This window comes from Protopterus annectens, chromosome 9.part0 (assembly GCF_019279795.1).
Source record: "Protopterus annectens isolate FY-2018-M chromosome 9.part0, PAN1.0, whole genome shotgun sequence".
NCBI lineage: Eukaryota > Metazoa > Chordata > Ceratodontiformes > Protopteridae > Protopterus > Protopterus annectens.
The window spans coordinates 1,150,424,625-1,150,449,359 of NC_056743.1; the positions used below are offsets into that span (position 1 = coordinate 1,150,424,625).

General features: G+C 38.5%; 1 protein-coding gene across 1 annotated transcript in view; it reads left to right on the plus strand.

Annotated features, from left to right (window-relative positions):
* Positions 1-24,735, plus strand: part of LOC122810931 (lectin-like) — a 160,955-nt gene that overhangs the window by 102,496 nt on the left and 33,724 nt on the right. Inside the window, exon 4 of the mRNA XM_044082463.1 lies at positions 23,684-23,792. Within this exon, the coding sequence (XP_043938398.1) occupies positions 23,684-23,792 (109 nt within the window). The remainder of the gene's footprint in view (positions 1-23,683; positions 23,793-24,735) is intronic.

Genomic DNA, 24,735 nt, shown 5'->3' on the forward strand with positions numbered 1-24,735 from the left:
AAGATATCTGACTATAGGCCAATCTCTTTATTAAATCTGAATAAAAATATTAGCAAAGGTCCTGGCTGAAAGACTGCATAAGATTTTACCTAAATTTCTTGGGATGGGTATAGGTTCCTTAAGGGGAGACAAAGCAGAGATAACTGAGGGAAACTGGCAAACTTTCTTAACAGTTACCATATTGGCTATAAGCTTGCAGAGGGAGTATTATTTGATACCAGTAAGGCATTCAGTACAGAGGATTGTCAGTTCCTATTTAAAGTCTTTTGGAGCAGGGAATGGGAGTACAGTTCTTAAACTGGAATCAAGTGCTGTATGACAACCCATGTTTTGGTACTTTAAAAATGAGGGGGTATCAGGTAAAGGAAAAGAAAGGTAAAGGAAGAATTCATGCAGGCACCAGGCAAGGGTGTGCTGTATTGCCAAGGTTGCATATATTGGGATGATATGGACTGCTAATGCAATGCAGAACTATCAGAATTTAGGAGTCAAGGACACTTTCCTGATGTATGCAGATGACTGCACACTTATTAGAGAAAACGTTGATGAAGTCCCTCCAGTAGTGTTAGAGGGGCTGAGCAGTTCTCAGTGGATTCAGGTTTTGTGTTAAACATAAACAAATCAGTCCTGGTCAGGGCTGGAGTAGGAGAACGCAAAGGAGCAATAAGAAGTTTCAGGAGGTATAATGTCCAAAATATCTGGGCCTGGACGTGGGCTATACTACATACTAAAATTGAAATAAACTCAAAATCAACATTTTTGCATGGGATTAGTCTCCTCTGCTGACACCCCGTAACTTTTAATATACCAACTCCACGATCACACTAAAGGCTGGAGAGGAAATATTCCCTGACATCACCAGACCATGATCTCACATCTAGCAATACAACACAGGCATACCTCTAAACCTCTTAGTGCAAGCATTAGCGACAAAGCCGAAACTAATGCACAGACAAAAGACAAATGCCCAATACAGAATTTAAATATTGCTCCTTTAAATATAGAGAGTTGTTATAATATTGTTAAACTGATGCAAGTCGTTCAAACATGTGATCACTAGAACAATCATTCACTCAATTTATAGCATAAAAAACAGTTGACCAGGTTAAACAACCATGTGTGTATGTATATATATATATATATATATATATATATATATATATATATATATATATATATATATATACTACAGAATCCTGAAAGCCCAAAATCCTGAGACCAAAATCTCGAAAGTTCAAAATACTGAAGACTCAAAATAATGAAAACACACAGGATACCAACACTTACTATATTCCAGCACAAGTACATACAAAAACATATTACCCTTCAACTATACGCAGGGGGTAAGCCCCCCTGCACACACCACCTGCTACTTAAATATATCAACTCCGAGATTGTACTTCACTACACTAAGTGGAATCTTGGAGTTGATATAGTTAAGTAGCAAGGGGTGTGAGGGGAGCCTGCAAAATATTCCAAATAACATTCAACCATAAGGGTAAAACAGTCACACAGACAAGCCATTCATCAAAAAAATTGCAAGAAAGACCCAGTCAACTGATAGCTTACACTGTGTGATACCTTAAACCTCCTGTAGCTAAGGTTCATGGGATAGATGCTAATGACCCCTTGAAGACAATTCTGAATGCCCATGACTGTTTTCTTTTTAATATTTATGTCTTTATGGATACAATCAGGCAAATAAAGGCAAATCCCTCTGGATGTAAGCATGCTATATTCAAGAATTTTTCTGACCTAGTTGTTAAAGCAGAAGGAGATTTTTTGGCCAGAAGCATCGCAAAGATCGGGTGAAGGGAACAGCCACCCCAAGCACAAGGTGTTAGTGTGTGCAATCAAGAATTGCAGTTCCTGCACTCTTTCTGAATGGTAGCACAGAAATGTAGTTGCTTTTTTTTTATTTTGCCCTTCGGTTAAAGAGCTGAACAGGTGGCAGTAGGGAATTTATCTGGTAGAGTGGACATTTTTGTCTATTCGCTCTTCAAGTTAAGAACTGAGGCAGTGGGATTGTCAGATCAGGGATCAGCACTGGTACTAGATCAGCCAGCTGCAACTCTCTATTTGGCTATACTTCAGAAGCATAGAGCTTAAACCTAAGCATAATATCTACAAATATTAGGATGCCTGCAAAATATCCCAGACCATTCAGTAAAAACTGCAGCTCTAGATAATCCCTTTTAATTTATACAGTAAGAATAAAGTCTCCCTTTTAATTTATACAGTATGACTCATATGACAGGGTGTCTAGAGAAGAGCTGTGGTATTGTATGAGGAAGTTGGGAGTGGCAGAGACATATGTATCAGGATATGTACGAGGGCATGTGACAGTGAAGAGGTCTGCAGTAGGAGTGACAGATGTGTTTAAGTTAGAAGTGGGATTACATCAAGGATCAGCCCTGAACCCTTTTGTATTTGCAATGGTGATGGACAGGTTGACAGACAAGATCAGACAGGAGTCCCCATGGACTATGATGTTTGCGGATGACATTGTGATTTGTAGTGAGAGTACAGAACAGGTTGAGGAGACCCTGGAGTGGTGGGGTGGAGATATGCTCTACAGAGGACAGGAATGAAGGTCAGCAGGACTAAGAAAGTATGTGTGTGAATGAGAGGGAGGACACAGGAATGGTAAGGATGCATTGAATAGAGTCGGTGAAGGTAGATGAGTTTAAATACTTGGGATCAACAGTTCAGAGTAATGGTGAGTGTGGAAGATAGGTGAAGAAGAGAGTGCAGGCAGGGTGGAGTGGGTGAAAGAGTGTCAGGAGTGATTTGTGAAAGACGGGTACCAGTAAGAGTGAAAGGGAAGGTCTACAAGATGGTGGAGAAACTAACTATCTTATAGGGGTTGGAGACAGTGGCACTGACAAAAAGACAGGAGTCAGAGCTGGAGGTGGCAGAGTTAAAGATGTTAAGATTTGCAGTGGGTGTGACAAGGATGAACAGGATTAGAAAATGAGTATATTAGAGGATCAGCCCAGGTTGGATGGTTTGGAGACAAAGCCAGACAGGCAAGATTACATTGGTTTGGACATGTGCTGAGGAGGGATGCAGAGTATATTGGGAGAAGGATGCTAAGGATGAAGCTGCCACGTAAGAGGAAAAGAAGAAGGCCTAAGATAAGGTTTATGGATGTGGTGAGAGAGGACATGCAGGTAGTTGGTGTGACACAGCAAGATGCAGAGGACAGAAAGAAATGGAAAGACATGATCTGCCAATGGGAGCAGCAGAAAGAAAAAGGAGAAGAAGAAGTGGGAATCTAGTGTTTTCCAATCATGCCACTTTCAAATTGTCAGGTTACTGTCTGTGTTGTATCTTAGAGGTTCATAGGTGTGTACTAGAATAACGACCTTGGAGCCTATATAAGCCTAGCCCAGGAAGATTCCCGGGCATCATGCTGCCCAAAGTTAGTTCCCAGTGCCCCTGTCAAGCAAGGCCACTGAAGTGATCCCCGAGGTAAACTTCCTATTGCCCATCCACTTGTCAAGATTTCTCTTAAAGAGGGCCAGTGAAGTGCTCTGCTTGATGTGAATGGGAAGTTTGTTCCAGAGTATGGGAAGTCTCTGGGTTAGGAACCTGTCCCTCCAGCATGTTCTGTTTATTGTGGTAATGAGGTTTAGGTCCCTGGAGCATATGGCATGGAGGGACTGGGATTTCTTTAGGTGTAGCATATCTAGCAGCTCTGGGTCAGACATGGCTTTGTAGGTCAAGCAGAGATCACCTCTAAGTAGGCGATAAGAGACAGAGTATAGCTGGAGTTTTTGAGTCTGTCCATATAGGGCATGTGTCTAAGGCCTAAGATTCTCTTAGTGAGGTATTTTTATAGGTTCCTAGGTTCATAGTTTGGTACTAGACTATCGCCCCTAGGGCCTATACAAGCCTAGCCATAACAATTCCCTGGATATTTCTTCCCATAATATTTACTTCCCTGGACCCCTGCCTAGCAGGGCGGCTGACGTGATCCCCGGGGTGAATTTCCTACCTCCCATCCAATTGTCAAGGTTCCTTTTGAAGAGGGCCAAGGAGGCACTCTGCTTGACATGTATGGGAAGTCTATTCCAGAGTATGGGGAGTCTCTGGGTCAGGAACCTATCCCTCCTTTTGTGGCCTTTCCAGTTGTTGTAGGTGCCTAGTGAGGCACATACCAAATGAGGCGTTGTATTCTATAATAGTTCTAATGAGGGACGAGTAGAAAGGGATTATGAGCTCTTTATTCCTGGATGAGAAACCTTTTATAATGAGATGTGCCATATAGAAGGACTTTCTGACTACAGTGGCAATGTGGTTATCAAAGGGGAGGTTGCTGTCAACCTGTGTCTCCAAGTGTCTTATCACACCTTCGATATTTAGTGCACTACCGCCTATGTGGTAGTTCATGGGCACTGAATTTTTCCCAAAAGGAATGACAATGCACTTTTTGGCATTAAGCTTAAGGCTTAAGGTTCTGGCACCAGTCATTGGTGTCAGTGAGGCCTTTTTGTAGAATGTCTACATATGTTGGAGAATCAATAATGACTCCCAGTTTGCAATCATCTGCGAACTTGGTCAGCCAGAGTCCCTTTGTGTTGGCTTGAACTTCAGAGAAGCAGATGCTAAACAGGAGAGGATCTAGGACTGATCCCTGTGGGACGCAACTTGCAACTGGTTGGTAGTCAGATTTGGAGTCCGCTACTTTCACAGTGTGGGTTCTATCAGTGAGCCATTTGGCAACCCCTGTTATGACATAGACTCACTAACATAAATCCCTATCTATGATTCCTGAGTGAGGGATGGTGTCAAAGGCCTTGGCAAGATCTAGGTAGGCTGTGTGAACTACCTTGCCCTCATCCACAGCTCTGGTGACAGACTCGAAGAAATCTGTCAGGTTGACCAGGCATGATCTACCTTTCACAAACCCAATCTATGTGAGGTCCAGAGACTGGAGATTCCCTACGTACTTATTTATAAGGTCCATGATGATGCACTCCATAGCCTTACATATCAGACTCATTAGGCTAATGGGGCGTGTCGCTCCTCCTTTGTGGAGTGGGATGATCATAGCAGTGCAGCATTCAGTAGAAGCAAAGCCTGAAATGAGGCTGTGATTGAACAGGGTACTCAGGTGTGGTGCCAGTTCACTTTGTAATTCATTTAGAACACAGCCAGGGATATTATCAGGTCCCATGTAAGCTGCATTCTCCTTTAGGGAGGATGAGAGTGAGATATGGATATCCATGGTGATTAGCTTGTGGTCAGATCTGACCAGGAAGGAGATGATTACTGGTGTAGAGCAATGGTTACACATGTTAGTGATGACCAGGTCAAGGATGTTTCTACCCCTGGTGGGGGTAAGAATGAGTTGGTCCAGGGTGTTGGAATTAATGGATTCCAGAAAACTTTGAGCAAGTGTGTTGGTACATGAGTAATTTTCCCAGTTAATGGAGGAGTAGTTAAAGTCTTACAGTATAAGGGTATTGGGTTGTACACTAATATTTTCCAGTGTGTTCAGGAATGTGGAGTGGGAGTCTTGGGACATGGTGGGGGCTCTATAGCAGGCTACAACCTGGATTGCAGTTTTACCCAGTGTTAGTTGTACCTGAAGTATCTCTGATGTGTTATGTTGGGCTACTAGTCTGAAGGTGTGCATATCCTTTATGAATATGAAGACACCACCACCTTTAGTGCTTTGGTCCAAGTTTAGGGGCAAAAGGAGTGGTATAAATTATAGCCTGGTAGTGCTAGGGTGCTCTCCAGAGCCTTGAACCAGGTCTCAGTCACTGCAAAGATGTCGATGTTCTCCATTTTAAGGAGTGCGTCGAGTGAGTGCATTTTGAGATATAGACTTCTAGCGTTGAGTAGCATTACCCTCAAATTTTGTTTGCTTGTAGCTGTTATGGTGGTAATTTTGTCTTCAGGACATTGCCTAAAAAAGGCACTATAGGGGTGGCAAGAGCCTTGGCCAGTATCCGGAATCCCTGGGGTTAACAGGTGCAGGCCATCTCTGGTGAAGCATTGAGGTTTGTCGATCATGTTATCCCAGGCAGACAGATACTGGATCCCCTTAGAATGACACAAGAAACTTAGCCAATTGTTGAAGTCAATCATTTTCTGCTTGTACTGTGGTATCATTCTGGGTGGCAGTAGGATGCTACTCAGGGCTAGGGTCATACCTGTCTGGGCTGCAAATCCGGGAGCTCCTCTATGTCTCTTTTCATGTAGTCCAGGGAGGTACGTCTCAGGTCATTCGCACCAACATGGACAATGACAGAGTCATATTTGTACCTGTTATGGAGTGACCTAGGTGCGTGCGTTATGTGGAGGATCCTGACACCTGACAGGCAGCTGACTGTAACTTTCTCCTTATTCAACCTAGTGAGTGGGATATCAGTGTGCCTTACTCTTGAGTCACCTATGACTAGTGTATTGGGAAAGTTGTTTTGCCTTATGGGATTTGGTTGAGTGGCACACTGCTTATGTGAGCTATGTGTCTCATGGTTTGTGCTGGGATGTGGTGGTTGTTTGCATTTCTGCCTCAGAGGTCTCTGTTGTTTGGGACGATTTTTATTGACAGCCTCCGCAAAAGTAGGTGTGTGTTTTGTGTTACTATGTGAGGGTTATGTTTTATTTTTTTATTTTAATGTCTTTCTTCTTCTAATATGAATTAATTTTATTTTTAAGGGTTTATTTGAGTGTGTGGTATTTCTCTGGAGGGAGTTATTTATGTGAGTAATTTATGTGTGTAGTATATGAAGTTAATATTTTCTTTAAATGCAAACACATATACTGAGCCTGTAGACATAGCTGACCTCTTGGCCAACAGGTTCTGTGAAAACTTCACTCCCCTGTTCCCACCACACGTACCCTATATCATCACTACCACCTGTCCCCTGCCTGGTATCTCTAAAGAGTAGGTCATAAATGCACCTTCTAAGGCCAAACACACAGCATCTATAGGACCTGATAACATCCAAGGCTGCGTCCTACATGGGCTCCTCCAACATGAATTAGCAACACCATTCGGTAGTCTTTTCAATCATAGTCTAAGCACTGGCTTCATACTACCTGAATGGAAAACAGCCACCATTATCCCCTTGCACAAAGGTGGTGCTTCCTCTGACCTATTAGCCTGACTAGCCTTATCTGCAAGGCCATGGAGCAAATCATTATGGACCTTATCAACAAAGATATAGGTAACCTCCAAACACTTGACCCTACTCAGTTTGGATTTGTCGAAGGGAGATCATGCCTGTTAAACCTGGTGAACTTCTTCGAGACAGTCAACAAGGCCAGGGATGAAGAGAAGTCTGTGCATACAGCCTACCTGGACTTAGCAAAGATATGTGACACACTCTCCCACTCAGCCATCATTGACAAACTCACCCAACTAGGCATTAGCCCTTATATCATTAGATGGGTCGCTAACTGGCTCACTGATAGAACTTATATAGTCAAAATAGGAGAATCCACCTCCAATAGCAGACCTGCAACCAGTGATGTTCCACAGGGATCAGTCCTGGGACCTCTAGTGTTTGGAATCTATTTCTCCAAAGTACAAGCAAAAACTAAAGGTCTGTCTGACAAAGTTTGCTAATGACTGCAAACTGGGAGTGGTCAAAGAATCTCCAAATGATGTCAACATCCTACAACAGGGTGTTACACAAACAAATGATTGGTGCCAAAGTCATGGCCTTAAACTCAATGCAAAAAAAATGTATTATCATTCCTTTTGGTAAAAGTAATGTTCCTGCTAACTACCACATCAATAGCAACACCTTAAGTATGCACTCAGTGATAAGAAACCTGGGCACACAGGTTGACAGCAACCTTACCTTTGACCACCATGTCGCCACAGTGGTAAAAAGGTCATTCTATATTGCTCACCTCATAAGTAAGTGCATTGCCTCTAGAAAAAAAGAGGATATAACCCCCTGTACTCTTCCCTCATCATGTCCATAACTGAGTACAATGCCCCTTTCGCTATGTACCTTTCCAAGTACCTGCAGCAATTGGAGAAACCACAAAAGATCCTCACAAGGAAAACTCAAGGTCTTCAGCATCCATCCGATGGGCATCATCTGAAATCACTGTCACTTTATTCTGTTTCATACGGACTACTCAGAGGCGATCTCTACCTTGCATACAAGGCAATCTCTGACTCTACTGGAAATGCTGCATATCCATAAGTCAAATGGTACACTGGTTACTCACTCTAAAGACCTTAACCTGGTACATGACATTTATGAAACCTGCTGGAGGGACAGATTTGTCTCCCAGAGGTTACCACACCTTTGGAACAGACCCCCGACTTCATGTCAAACAGAGCACCTCTTTAGCCTTCTTCAAATGCAATCTGGATGATTGGATGGGTGAATGCCATAAATTCACCACCGGGGGTTCCACCTGTGTCCCTCTTGGACAGAGGCAACAGATACTGATCATGGAAATAAGGGTAAGAACTTAGCTAGGCTTGTAAAGGCCCTAGGCCCATTAGCCTAGTAACTTCCTATGATCCTATGAACCAAAACAGCAGAGAGAACCATAGACCAGAGCCTAGATTTAACACTGTCACCTTCTTCAATGCAAGATTTCATCAGAAATAAAAAAAATAACCAAAACCACAGCAAACCAACAGTCATATGATCACATAAAACAATCAGAATGGAAAATTCACTTATTATATACATAACAAATGAGACAAATCTTAGAAACTTTCTTTTTTTTTAACACTTATATTAACTTCATCATTAAACCCTGGATGGCAGTTTGCATTTCATCTTAATTGCCAACATAACTGCTTGATTCTCAGCAACATCTCTTCATCTCTATCCAATTGTGTTTTTTACATGATCTACCACAAATATGCTGTATTTCTTAAAAGATTTGTAAATTGTAGAATGTTTAAAGACTGCATTTCTTTTCTGGTTTGATTTTATGGCATACAAATGTTGATACGTTCTCAATGTAAATGTCCATGTGGTTTTACTAATAAAAAAGCATTGCATTTATTATACAGTAGCAGGTAACAGCACAAGGGCAGAGGTACAATCAAAGCGATCCTTAGTGCCAGTAGTTCTGTTTCAATTTGTAAGAACATCATTAAGTGTTACTCAATATGTACCAGCAGAATTTACTGAAAAAAAAAACACTGGTATATGCATCAAATATTATGTTCACAGAGGAAATAACTTCATGAATATTCTTTTCAAAAGGATGTTTTTAAATTCATACTTCTCTTGAAAACAAATCTACATAGATAGTCAACTGTACCATAGAAATCACTGTTAACCTACAAAATTCTCGCATTGCTAATGACAGTGTTCATAATCCATACACCATCCAATGAATATTCCAGTGCAAAGGCTATATCAAAATTGCTTCTAACATTCTGACCTAATATCTTATCAGTGTGTGTTACTTAATGTAGGAGAAAATTTTGTATTTTTACCCTCTCTGACTACTATCAATAACTGTGTTGTCATAACTTCCATCTAAAAATATATACTTTAATTTCCAGCTTGTTCCAGCTGTTTAAGAAAAAAACTCATCCTTTGATGTTAGACATGGTATAAGTGTGGCTTGCACCCCAATGATGTTATTTTTAGTATGTTTAGGATGACAGTTTTTAGCATACACGTTATTGTTACTAAATGTAAGTTTCCAAAACACTAGGTGGATTTTTGAATGCATAAACTAACATCAAGAAACTTAATGTACTCCTGACGCCATTGTGCAGGGAAATCTAAAAATTGGTAGAATTATTTAAATGTGCTAAAAGAAGGCAAAGACATTTCAACGTATAAAACAAGGGCCAGGACAACAGCCACCCCCATAAACATTCCACTTGTCTGCTGGTAAAATGTATAAGTGAATCTATAAAAATAAGTATTACTTAAAATGATGTCTACAAGTTTATAAATCACATCACCATTAAGACTACATTCATAGTTACTACTTTGTAAGTAACATCTAATAATTTCTAATCTGTCATTCTGTGGAATAACAATGTATATGTCTTAAATGTCAACTGAAGCCAAAAGCATGACTTCCTCTACAAATGGTCGTAACTATTCTAAAAGATGCCAAGAGTCTCTAAAAAAGGGCATCCCTAGACAGAATGCATTAATAAGCTATCTGTTGCTCGAAATGGTCAGTGTTTTGGTTTTGACAAATGTAGCTGAGACAGTGGAACTAAAATGAGGTTTATTTGTTTTTTATGTATTTGGGACTCCCAAGAAAAGAGGAAATACATGTCTAGTTTTTTTTTTCTACACAAAGATAATAATACCTATCCCATGTGAATCTATTGTGTTGCAATTCAAATACGTCAGCATCAATGGCTTGTATATGTGACTGATGTCAAACAAAGGGACCTCTTTACAATTGTTTATATCAGACAGCAACTCCTATTTGAATAATGTTTTGTGAGGTGTCCATCAAAACCATAGTCCCACCCTTAATTGCTTTTTGATTCTTAACTGTTTGTTATTGAATAGCACAGTTAAAGCATCCCTCTTACACTACTAGGTTGTAAACTTTTTTGGATGGGGGATGGTTTAAATGGTTCTGACAGCTGCCTCACAAGCCTTCTTAAAAGCTAATAATGTTTGATTAAGTGGGGGGTTAAATGAGCTAGACACTTTTCCACAACAGCCTGTTGGAAATGTCATCTACAAGTTCTGCCAATACATAATTGAATGTAGTGTACATGGAAGTTTGAGTTCAACTGAGGTGTGGTACAAAACTAAAAGCTTTCTTAAGTAAATTGACCTTTTTGATAGTAAAAAAAAGAAGACATTTTTGATTTCAACGGACATTTAAGATATATACTACTAGTCTATTCTCAACGTCCAGTATAATGTGCACTATTTTACTTTTGAGTGTAGTATTAAATACCATTGCAATCTTGATTTGCAAGAAATGACTTTAGAATCATTTACATCCACAGAATCCTGGAAAGACAAGTAACAACTTCTACTTAACACTCAAAAAATGAAACTACTCCTTTCCAGCCATAAAACATTCTCGCAAACAAAATTCTTGTCAAAATCACTTCATAGTTCATACTAGACTATCTGTCTTTCAGGACCATTTTAAGTCTAGCCAAATTTCCCAAACGGAAGGCAAGAATCAAATTCTGTACCTTGTGTTGTGAGGTATACATCTTAACCATTCTGTCAATCCCCCAACCCTTCATGAAGTAACACCCTGACTGAACAGCTTCCCAGCATCAGACCTTTAGGAGTCACCACTGATGACGATTTGAAATTACACCAACTCTTCCAAACCGTTATTAAAAAAAAGAGCTCAGCCTTTCTTATATAGAACAAAACTTTACCTAAGAGACAGAACTGGAGAAACCATAGCTAAAGCCTACCTCCTATCTGCTGTGTCTTTCGGCTTTTCCTTGTCAGGGTCGCCACAGTGAAACTCCGGTCCGCTAATGATTGGTAGTTGATTTTTTTACATGCCGAGTCACCAGCCTTGACGCACAACCTTCAACGAAGGTACGCCCATTCACACATGTCTCCACGCAGAAGACGCTCTAGCTGAGAATCGAACTGGACAGCGTCTTACTGTGAGGCGACAACGCTACCGCAGCACTACCACCGTGGGATAAAGCCTACCTCCTATCTACCCTACTGTATTCCTCCACACTCTTTACTAACCTACAAACTTCCACATAAACAAAACTGGACCAATGCTACAATAAAATAGCTTACTTTTCTACAAATTCCCCCTTTAGAACTAACCACTGCTCTGCCCTTAAATGACTAAATTGGCCTGAACTCCCACATCATCTCCACTATAGACAGCTAGTACTAGCTCATACTCTAATATACTACCAAAGCTCTTCACTCTAAAGACAAAGTCCTCCTCTCTGTCAGTAAAGCCCAAAATGCATTGGGAGCCTCCTTATACTCAAACTCCGAAAAGAAATGTCCTTCCACATGCACTCATGTTCTTGAAAACCGACAGGCATTCAAAACATCTAAGAAAACCCTTCTCAACATCCTGTCTCTGTAGCCATACATCTTCAGGATAAGTATAACATCCCTTCTTCCTCGTCTTCTGCTATACCTCTGCTCTCCTCTAGTCTGTTACTACCTATCCCTCTGTCTTCATACCACCCACTTCCTACTTATCCCTCTCTTAACGCTCATTTAATTTATATCTCCAGATTAAATCAACCTTTTGTTATCCGCCCTTTGTAAATAATTCAGCACTCTGTATTGTGACATCTGTCCTACCACATAGTTATTTATTTAACTATATCTGTAGTACTACTGTATGTATAGTTATTATCTTATTTATTTTGACATTGTAAAATTCATTTTAATTGTATTCTGCCTGACATTGTTGATATTGTATAACATAAAAGATTTTAATTGTACTAAATGTACTGGAGCTTTTCTCCCTGCACTGAAAAGGAGCCTTTGTACCTAGCTGGACTTCCCCAGTCAACAAATGCAAAATAAAATGTAAAATAAAATAAATGCATAAATGCATGCATGCATAAATACATAAATAAAGTGTTCAGTTGCATGTGCACAAAACCTCACATCTCATGTATACAAAGCATCTGTACACAAGTATCCACTGCCTGTATGCTGTACAGTTTCATGCAAATTTAGCACATTGCTAAATAAATAAAGGCCCAAATTCAGAAATGTAACTGTGAGATGTACAAGAGGTGTACATGTCACAATAACATTTTTGCATTCAGAGACAGACCTACAGCAGTGCTTTTGCATAAAGAAGTGCAGCTCCATAGTGGGCTGTCTCCGTGGCTGCCTTAAATACAAATGAGGCATTCTGAGGGAGTGGCACATGCTAGTTATCCATATGCTCTCCCACTGGAACTGCCTGTGGTAAGGCATTAGCAGATCAGTGTAAATTAGCATTGCCACTCTTGTTTGCACATGGTAATGAACACTGCAGAAAGGTGAGGTGGTGTTCATCTATTGCAACAGAGATAAGTGTTAGGGACTTTAACAGTAAAGTAGTATTAGGGTGTGTGTGTGTGTGTGTGTGTGTGTGTGTGTGTGTGTGTGTGTGTGTGTGTGTGTGTGTTTCTATGTTTTTTTTTAGGGGTGATGATACACCTATTGTCTAATAAGCAAAGCCAGCAACATTGGCTCTTAAAGGGGATATTAGCCACCATGGATAACTATGAAGACAAAGGTCAGGGGAAGAACACTAACCACCAGGGATCAGTCTGAAAACATGGGTCATGGGAAATAATAGCCACCGATGATTACATTTCCATATCATGCTTTAACGGCACTTACACATAATGTTGGTAGGGGGAAACAGACACAAGGAATACTCTGTACAGCCCTTTACACCATCACTAAACACCAGAAATGTAATGTAAAACACAAGACTTGAAATAAAAGGAAAAAAGTGAAGTACAAAGAGGAGAGGCTTTAAACCTTGCACCCCTGCAACAGGAAATATCAGCATTATCCCACTGCATTAACCAACTCTGCTAATGGAGGATCTTGGGCATTATTCAACTGCTGTAACAGTTTGTGAGTTATAAGGAAGAGAGACAGGAAACATAAGGCATACATCTCATCCTCACAGGGCAAGAAATCAAGACAGATGCAAAATTAATGGTGAGACAAGGATGCACAATCAGGGATGGATTTTAATTATTCTCCTTACAAAAGATGCATTTACTCAAGGGTATGAAGTATGAAACTGTAATAACTGGCACTATATCTGCGGTAGTCTGGCATCAAAAGAATAACTATGGGGATACGTATGAGGTATGTGGTGTGTGTGTGTGTGTGTGTGTGTGTGTGTGTGTGTGTGTGTGTGTGTGTGTGTGTGTGTGTGTGTGTGTGTGTGTGTGTATATATATATATATATATATATATATGTGTGTGTGTGTGTGTGTGTGTGTGTGTGTGTGTGTGTGTCACTGAGTATGGGAAAGTGACTTACCTGTGCTAACACAATGTATCGGCCGCCACTGTTAACTACTGTGTAAAAATGTTGATCTGCACTCACAATAGTTAACAGCAATACAGACATGTAAATTAGCCAATAATTAGTTTTTTCCTTATTGCGGCTAATGTGCCTTTGAATACAATGGCCCTTAACATGAGAGCTGGGGTTCTCTTTTTGAATCCCCATGAAAGTGTTTTTGCAACCGGCACCCTACTATTAAAGATGGAATTCTCCAAATCAATTGTAATATGTATTTCAAAACAAAAAATCACATTTTACCCAATATCACTTCTAAAAGCATATTATACAGGATGGGGGTTATCCAAACATGAGAAGAAACCATATGTGTGAATACCTAAGGGAAAAATAGTTGACAAGAACCAAGACAGAAACTTGTATGTATGTAGCTCAAGCATGCCAACACTATCAAAGGGATTGCTATCACTTACAATATGAAACATTTGTAAGAACAGTGGCACAATTTGAAAACTGAAAAATAACAGCTAAAATATAAAGTAAAAAAAAGAATAGTAATTATATAGAATCATAGAATCATAGATCAGTACTAGGCTAACTGCCCTTGCGAGCTATTTTAAGCCTAGCCAATTATCCCCTCTGAGATTCAAACCCTGTACCTTGTGTTTGTAAGGCAAACACCTTAACCATTAGGCCACCCTCCCAAGCCTTGCTGTGGAAATTAAGACATCCAAAACAATGAATGGATTTCAGAAATGCAGTGGATAGACACAGCAAAGTTCTTGGAGGAATGGTGCAAATTCACATATTTGCTAACTAAAATCTATAGCTTATTCAGTGTGTAAGCAAACGGTCTGACATTCTGAGTTATGTGGTTTTTATCTGCCACTGTTTGCTTTTGGACTATTTTCATTATTGAGGAGTCAGCAACCTTCTTGAACATTGTTAATTAATTGGGAGATAGACAATATGATAACTTGTCAATTCTCTCAACCAGAATGTTCAGGCTACCTACCAAAGTATGAAGCAGAGCTTCCCCTGCAAATAGTTTAAGCTCAGGAATAGCAGGTCTGTTGGCAAAATTTGCAGATGTTTTAAAGTGACCCTTGGTTCACAGATAATTGCTAAGCATGCAGTGCAGGAGACAAGTAAGGGGCCTAGCCCATATTCCCAAATGCCTAAAAATGTTGTCTGGTTGTATGACTTAATCAAGGTTACACAGCATGGCACGTTCTAGAAATATATGTTTAGTATAAAACAATATTTCATGATGATTGCATTCCTTTAGATTGAATCAGTTGACTAAATAACAAATGTCTGAAAAAATTAACTGAAAACACATTTGACTGAAAACTCATTTTATAGAATCACATTTAACTGAAAGTCTTTATTAGACCTAACATACATTAAAAACTTTTCACTGAGGGCAGGCCCCCATTGTAGCCCTCCCTACCACCTCATTTAAATACACTAACTCCATAGTCACACAACAATGGAAAAAAGAGAAAAAACACACACACAGTGAATCATTGCTTCCACACAAACTTAAAACTCACCCACTGTGATTCTCAGTACACTTTATAATTTTCATTCAGTCATGATGAAGTCAAATTTGATTTCACTCAAATAAGTCATTTTTGTTCATTCAACTATTACTCAGCAAAATTACATTCAGTCAAAAGAACTGCTACCATTATGACACTTTTGCCCTTGTAGGTTTTAAACACTGAATCTGCGTCTAAGAAAAGTTAAAGTCCAAACTTAAGCATTTATAGTTACTTAAAAATCTGGTAACTAGTAGGGAGCATAATTCACATTTCTGATATACTCAGTTCTGTTGTGCAATCACAAATAACAATTACTCATAGGTGGTCTCAATCATATATATTCTTATAAAAGACACATTAGCATTAGATGTTAATATGGCAATTAGTTTAATACATGAATTACAATATATGCATAAAGAATAATAAGTGTTCTGGTATCATTACAAATTATTTTTTTTTCCTAAATCTAATAGTCATTGCTGTTGGAACTTGTAGTACCATAAAGGAAGTCTGTTGGCATTTTAATGTCTGAAGCAGACACACTCTGTACTTTTGAGAAAATAATGTGACTATAATTGTCAAGAAAAATTCAGTCTGAGGTTTTGGTGGTTACAAAATTTTAGTGACTAGACAATAATGAATATGCTGGATAGTATAAAATATATTTTTTTCAGAAACCAAATGCAGTAGCTTGTGTGATATAAGACATGCAACTCTGACTATTTAATGTATTATAAAGTTATTTTTTAAAAGAGATTTGAACCTGAATTAACATATTACAGTATTACTCTATTAGCATTTTTAATATGTTTTATCAAATGCTTCTGCTGTACAGTTGTATATTATAATCAGTGACTAAAGGCTCTAGACATGCCTGAAAAAAGATCACTGAAACTAGTAAAATTGTCTGGCTATCATATGAGAGAATGAATGAAAAATATTTTTAGAAAAAGAAAAGCTTACACAAACTGAATAGAAGTGCCACAAAGATTATAAATAAATAAATGCTAGCAATGTTGTTGAAAGAATTCTGAATTAAAGACACTGCCATTCTTTTCAGTACTGAAAATATCATCATCATCATCATCTTCTTTCGGCTGTTCCCGCTAGGGGTCGCCACAGCAGATCACCTGTTTCCATTTCTTCCTGTCCTCTGCATCTTGCTCTGTCACACCAACCACTTGCATGTCCTCTCTCAGTTGGTGGAGAGTGAGAGTGGTCCCAGAAGAAGTAACCGAAACAAAAATAAAGCTGGTAAACAAAATGGTGATTTTCACAGTGATACCTATGATACCGACCACCCTAATACCAACCCTAATGAAGTTTTTTTAGGGAATCAGGCCAACCAAGGGAACAAGAGGAAGAACAGGAACTGGAAGCATTAGAATTGACTGCTCCAACAGTTTTTAGTAGTGTTAACCCTGATATTGTGCATAATGTGAAAGGTGATTTCACTATTTATAATTTTTCTTCTCTTGTTCTGGAACCAGAATTAATTGAACTTTTGGCATTGGGCAACACCTTTGTTCCATCGAAGAGATGTGATGTAGCAAAAACGCTTATTGAACTCAAGTGTTTTGTTCGAAAATTAAATTTAAAACTTCTCTTCAATGATTCTACAGGTAACCTGCCTTATAGTTTAAGACTGCCAAGTTCATTCAACCCTCCCTTACATGTAGCTTTACGCATGTTTGAAAATGCCTGCGAGTTAGACATCAGATTTTTAGATAAAACCCAATCCCCAATGTCGAACAGATTTATTATCACAAGTGAGCAGCTTACAGCCCTCAACCGCCTCCGAGACTCCTCAGTTATGGTCATTAAACCCGATAAAGGAGGCGGGCTGGTTATTTTTGAAAAAATTCAATACACTGACAGGATGACTTCAATACTTGACTCTCCAGCTTATGAAAGCTCTTCCCTCAATGAAATGAATGGCTGTATAAACAGACTGAAAGGGTATTATAGAGACTTGTTCATTGAAGGGAGGATAGATCTGGACACATATAGATATATTGATATCACACAACCAAGGGTTGCGGTGATGTTCGGTATACCCAAGATTCATAAGAACCTCAGTGATCCGCCTATTAGGGCATTGGTTGATGGGAGATCTTCCATCTCTTACCCCAGTTCTAAATATATAGATTTTTTATTAGTCAAGTATTTGAAGTCTATTCCTAGCATCTGTAAAGATTCTTGGACTTTCCTATCTAACATCAGTAGCATTGAATTTGACTGCTCACTTAATTTTCTTACAATCGACGTTGTCGACTTGTATACTTCTATTCCTCACCAAGAGGCAATAGAATGGATCGGGCTATTACTTTCTGAATTGGGGGCACCTAAAATTGAAATTGACAATGTTACTGAACTACTTGACATCGTCTTGTCTTCCAACTATTTTATTTTTGAAAACGAGTATTATATCCAAAAACAAGGGGTAGCAATGGGCTCCCCTTGTGGAGCTAGTGTAGCGAATTTATTCATGGCCTACTGGGAAAAACATTTTGTTTTTAATCACCCAGAATGGAAGGAGAAAATTCGCTACTATACTCGTTTTTTAGATGATGTCTTCATCCTATTTAGAGGGGATGAATTCCAAGCTCAACTCCTTGTCGATTATATCAATCAAACTACACCCTTTTTGAAATTCACCTACCGCTTTGCCAAAGATGAAATTGATTATTTAGACGTTAAATTAACAAAAGATAGATCTACGTCCAAATTTAAATCTACCATTCATAGAAAGGACACTTACGTGAATTCCTTTCTTCATTTCTCAAGCTCACACCCTTTCAGATTAAAAAGAGCAATTGTTAAAGGGCAACTGGTTAGAGCGGTAAGGATGTGTAGTGATTTTTGTGACTTTCTAACAGAATACTCAATTCTGAAAGACCTATTCGTAAACCGAGGTTACCCATCAGCCTTGGTTGTTGACTTGACACTCGAGGTTGAATCTAAGAGAACTAGAGGGTTTTATAAACCCCTACTCTCATATGAAAATTCTAGTGCTACTTGCAACTATGAGTTGATTTCTCCATCCATCATTGTGCATCCTTCTGAAGTAAATGCAGAAGAGAACACTCGAACGTTCCCTTTGAGTTTTATTACCACCTTCAACCTGAATTCCAAAGAAATTTCAGGTATTATAGAAAAGAACTGGCAGTTTATTACTAAAAATACACTACTAGTTGGAAAATTAGGGATTAGACCTAGAGTAGTGTATAAGAGAGGTAGCAATATCAAAGAGCTCCTGCAGAGGAAATCTGACTTTAACCTCACTAACAGATTAAAAGGTTGCTTTAGATGCGGTTCCTGTAAATGGTGCAATGTAGTACGTACAGGTAATACTTTTCTCATAAGACAGAAAAAATATGACTTGCATTTTAAAATCAATTGTGACACAAAATCTGTCATATACATCGCATTCTGTGTTTGTTGCTCTGGATTTTACGTCGGTAAAACTGACAGAAAATTCAGAGAACGCATTTATCAACACTGTTATGCGATAAAGAATATGAATTGTGATAATGCATTAGCAAAACATTCTGTCAATAACCCAGGACACAGTTTTGTTTTTATGGGCATCGATCACATTCCCATTTCCATTAGAGGTGGTCCGACCTCTCTCTTATTAGAGAACCAAGAGTTGGAATGGCAACTGAAATTAGATGCCTTTAATGTGCCTGGGTTGAATGAGAGTTGTAACATAGCACCAGTTCTCAAGTACAGGTCGTACCTTAGATAGTTGCTCCTTTATATGTTTCTTTATATGTTATTTTATGAGGTTAGGAATTATGTATTTTTCTATACTTCTTTCATTTATGGTTTTTCTTTTTTATATCAAAAACATTTTGGTAACAGCATATTTAACTAAAAAAGCCTTTTAAGTATGGCATTTATATATGGAAGAGATTTACAGTCACTAAGTTAGTTAGGTGACTATGGGTATCCTTTTGACTGTTTGATTTTTTTTCTCTTATTCGTCATTTGTGCCTTATTGGTTCTAAAAAATTCCCTTTGATGTTTTAATTTATTAAATAGGGTACTTGTAATGTATAACATGTTTTAAATGTTTTAGTACTTTACTCTTATTTTATTTTAAAATAAGAGTTTATAACTTTGTATTTTAGAATTGTGTTTTTATATAACCAAATAGGAAATGATGTCACTGTTTATTTTAGTATTTAAATGAGTAAAAGTTGGCGCCTTTTTTTCATAGACCTCTGAAGAAGCTACTTACTTTTTGTAGCGAAAACGCCACTTTTTTTGGAATAATAAAGCTGCGTTAAGGTGAACCGGGCTACTTGGCTTAAAGTGTTCCGAGTTTTTTTCAACAGTTTGCTACTTGTTCGTTGGTTCAAATAACAAATGTCTGAAAAAAATTAACTGAAAACACATTTGACTGAAAACTCATTTTATAGAATCACATTTAACTGAAAGTCTTTATTAGACCTAACATACATTAAAAACTTTTCACTGAGGGCAGGCCCCCATTGTAGCCCTCCCTACCACCTCATTTAAATACACTAACTCCATAGTCACACAACAATGGAAAAAGAGAAAAAACACACACACAGTGAATCATTGCTTCCCCACAAACTTAAAACTCACCCACTGTGATTCTCAGTACACTTTATAATTTTCATTCAGTCATGATGAAGTCAAATTTGATTTCACTCAAATAAGTCATTTTTGTTCATTCAACTATTACTCAGCAAAATTACATTCAGTCAAAAGAACTGCTACCATTATGACACTTTTTTCCTTGTAGGTTTTAAACACTGAATCTGCGTCTAAGAAAAGTTAGAGTCCAAACTTAAGCATTTATAGTTACTTAAAAAATCTGGTAACTAGTAGGGAGCATAATTCACATTTCTGATATACTCAGTTCTGTTGTGCAATCACATATAACAATTACTCATAGGTGGTCTCAATCATATATATTCTTATAAAAGAAACATTAGCATTAGATGTTAATATGGCAATTAGTTTAATACATGAATTACAATATATGCATAAAGAATAATAAGTGTTCTGGTATCATTACAAATTATTTTTTTTCCTAAATCTAATAGTCCTTGCTGTTGGAACTTGTAGTACCATAAAGGAAGTCTGTTGGCATTTTAATGTCTGAAGCAGACACACTCTGTACTTTTGAGGAAATACTATGACTATAATTGTCAAGAAAAATTCAGTCTGAGGCTTTGATGGTTACAAAATTTTAGTGACTAGACAATAATGAATATGCTGGATAGTATAAAATATATTTTTTTCAGAAACCAAATGCAGTAGCTTGTGTGATATAAGACATGCAACTCTGACTATTTAATGTATTATAAAGTTATTTTTTAAAAGAGATTTGAACCTGAGTTAGCATATTACAGTATTACTCTATTAGCATTTTTAATATGTTTTATCAAATGCTTCTGCTGTACAGTTGTATATTATAATCAGTGACTAAAGGCTTCAGACGTGCCTGAAAAAAGATCACTGAAACTAGTAAAATTGTCTGGCTACCACATGAGAGAATGAATGAAAAATATTTTTAGAAAAAGAAAAGCTTACACAAACTGAATAGAAGTGCCACAAAGATTATAAATAAATAAATGCTAGCAATGTTGTTGAAAGAGTTCTGAATTAAAGACACTGCCATTCTTTTCAGTATTGAAAATATCATCATCATCATCATCTTCTTTCGGCTGTTCCTGCCAGGGGTCGCCACAGCAGATCACCTGTTTCCATTTCTTCCTGTCCTCTGCATCTTGCTCTGTCACACCAACCACTTGCATGTCCTCTCTCACCACATCCATAAACCTTATCTTAGGCCTTCCTCTTTTCTTGTTACCTGGTAGCTTCATCCTTAGCATCTTTTTCCCAATATACTCAGCATCCCTCCTGAGCACATGACCAAACCAACGTAATCATGCCTCTCTGGCTTTGTCTCCAAACCTTCTGACCTGGGCTGAACCTCTAATATACTGATTCCTAATCCTGTCCATCCTCGTCACACCCAGTGCAAATCTTAACATCTTTAATTCTGCCACATCCAGCTCACACTCCTGCCTTTTTGTCAATGCTACTGTCTCCAACCCATATAACATAGCTGGTCTCACTACCCTCTTGTAGACCTTCCCTTTCACTCTTACAGGTACTCGTCTGTCACAAATCACTCCTGACACTCTTCTCCACCCACTCCATTCTCCCTGTACTCTCTTCTTCACCTCTCTTCCACACTCACCATTACTCTGAACTATTGACCCCAAGTATTTAAACTCATCCACCTTCGCCACCTCTAGTCCTTGCATCCTCACCATTCCTCTATCCTCCCTCTCATTCACACACATATATTCTGTCTTAGACTTGCCGACCTTCATTCCTCTTCTCTCTAGAGCATATCTCCACCTGTTCCCTACTCTCACTACAGATCACAATGTCATCTGCAAACATCATAGTCCATGGGGACTCCTGTCTGATCTCGTCTGTCAACCTGTCCATCACCACTGCAAATAAGAAAGGGCTCAGAGCTGATCCTTGATGTAACCCCACCTCCACCTTAAACGCATCCGTCACTCCCACCGCAGACCTCACCGCTGTCACACTACCCTTGTACATATCCTGTACCACTCTTACATTCTTCTCTGACACTCGTGACTTCCTCATACAATACCACAACTCCTCTCTAGGCACCCTGTCATATGCTTTCTCTAAGTCTACAAAAACACAATGCAACTCCTTCTGACATTCTCTGTACTTCTCCATCAACACTCTCAGAGCAAACATCATATCTGTAGTGCTCTTTCCCGGCATGAAACCATACTGCTGATCACTAATCATCATGTCCCTTCTTAACCTTGCTTCCACTACTCTTTCCCATAACTTCATGCTGTGACTGATCAATTTAATCCCTCTGTAGTTACTACAGCTCTGCACATCACCCTTATTCTTAAAAATTGGTACCAAAACACTTTTTCTCCATTCCTCAGGCATCCTCTCACTTTCCAAGATTTCATTAAACAATCTGGTTAAAACCTCCACTGCCATTTCACCTAAACACCTCCATGTTTCCAAAGGTATGTCATCTGGGCCAACAGCCTTTCCATTCTTCATTCCCTTCATAGCTATCCTTGCTTCCTTCTTGCTAATCCATTGTACTTCATGATTCACTATCCCTACATCATCCAACCTTCTCTCCCTCTCATTCTCTTCATTCATCAACCAAGTATTGAAAATATACTGAATTAAATAATGGGATAAAGTAATACTCTGCTAAAATGCATTATGGAACAGACATGGCTAGTTTGGAGAATAGTTTCATAGGTTTGTGAATTTATACAAAGTAAGTGGTATGTCAACCGAAAGACATGCTGCAGGTGAATTGGACACTCTAAACTGGCCCTAGATGTGAGTGTGTGTGTGTGTGCCTTCTGTGGAAGGTTGGCCGCCATCCTCCCACATCCGAAAGACATGCTGCAGGTGAATTGGGCACTCTAAACATAGGATTCTTAGCTTGACCTATTTAAAATTATTGAGAAAGGATAGGCAATGCTATTGGATGCTATTTAAGGTACTCACTTGGAAGGTCATCAGCTGAAGTAGAGTATGGTTTGAGATTGTTTAAGAGTCATTTTATATAAAATGTGGACATGTTTGAAGGTGAACATGGACATGGTGACACATGACTGTTGGGCAGGTTTGAGATTAGATATTGGAGAATCCTTGAATAGAGATGTTATACTACCTTTAATTGAGAAGATTTTTAGGAAGTTCCAGTTAATAGATGATAGGTTAGAAATGAACATTTCTGAGTTAAACTTGGAAAGGTTGTGTGTTGTTTTATAAACATGCTGTTTAAGTGGGTGTATGAGATGTCTGGTTAGAAGATTCTGAAACAAGGAGAAGTTGAAGAAAAGTGGATAAAAAGAAAACACAAAAGGAACAGAGAAAACTGAGATGTGATTAGTTTGGTATAGTTAGAAAGTTGTGGCTGTTTATATCAACAAAGTTACAACATTAAGAGTAGATTATTTCAAATTAATTTTAATGAATTATACCATCACAGGCACACTGATATTCTTAAGATACCCAGGATTTTTGTCAGTATTATTCATTTAAAGTAAAAAAAATAGATATTAATAACTGTGTTATCATTTTAATTTGTTTAGACATGCAAATGTGGTGATATGATATTGTATTTATTGCAGGAAGGCACTTTTGTCTGGACAGATGGCACTCATTTCAGCTACGAGAACTGGGCTCCCTCCAAACCTGATGGAAAAGAGAATGAGAACTGCCTGACCATTAACTCTGGAGGTGAGGTCCTCCTGATGTTTATCTATTCTGCTACATAACATAGAAGAGGAGAAAAAAAGAAGAACTCTAACAAATTGTATATTAAAATAGTAATTTGAACATTCCCACAGCCATTAAGGTGCACATATCCTTTTTTATCTTTCCTTGTCTGTCTTCCATTTTATTACCCAAGAGCACAGCCCTATTAATATGCCATTGTAAGTTCAACAAGTAGTAATAATATTTTTCATAATGTGATTTAGTTAGGCAATGACATTATATGTTTAGTTACAACGCTGACACCTGCATGCTCACTGGGGAAAAATCTTGGTGGCAGAACTGAACAGTCTCCTCCTGTTACCGGTAACAGTAAACCTACAACAGAAATCAATCTGACTTTGGAAAATGCCCCTCATCTCAAGACGGGGATGTTAAAAATTACATTTGTGTTTCTGTAAAAAATTAGCGAGTTTTGTAAATGAATAATTTTAAAACTAATAAGGCAAGAAAGCAGTTATCAAGTCACTTTATATTATTTTTGGAACTGCCATGGTCACAAGTTATCTTATTTAAAATCATAAAGCAGTCTACATAAGTCATACAAATGAACCACCCCTTCAGGCTGGAGAAAACACCACTTCATTTCAATGAAGCAGTCAGGTTGTCTTGATTTCTGCAATAAATTACAACTTGCTCACTACAGATTTGGTGCCAGACTGCTCTGTAACATGAAATGTGCATTTGTAAATATTGTAGTAACTTGTTTTAATAAATACCCTGAGGTACTTAGGTTCAAAGGAGTTTCCCTCCTGGAGTCATCTAGAAGCTGTAACAATCTCGGAGATCATTGTTTTCATCTTGCCTAAGCAGTGGAATGTCTTGCAAGAAACTCTCAGGCTGGAAGCATTGCAGGTTTTGTTCTGGCCTATATGAACTGGTGCATGACAATGCAGAGTATAGATAT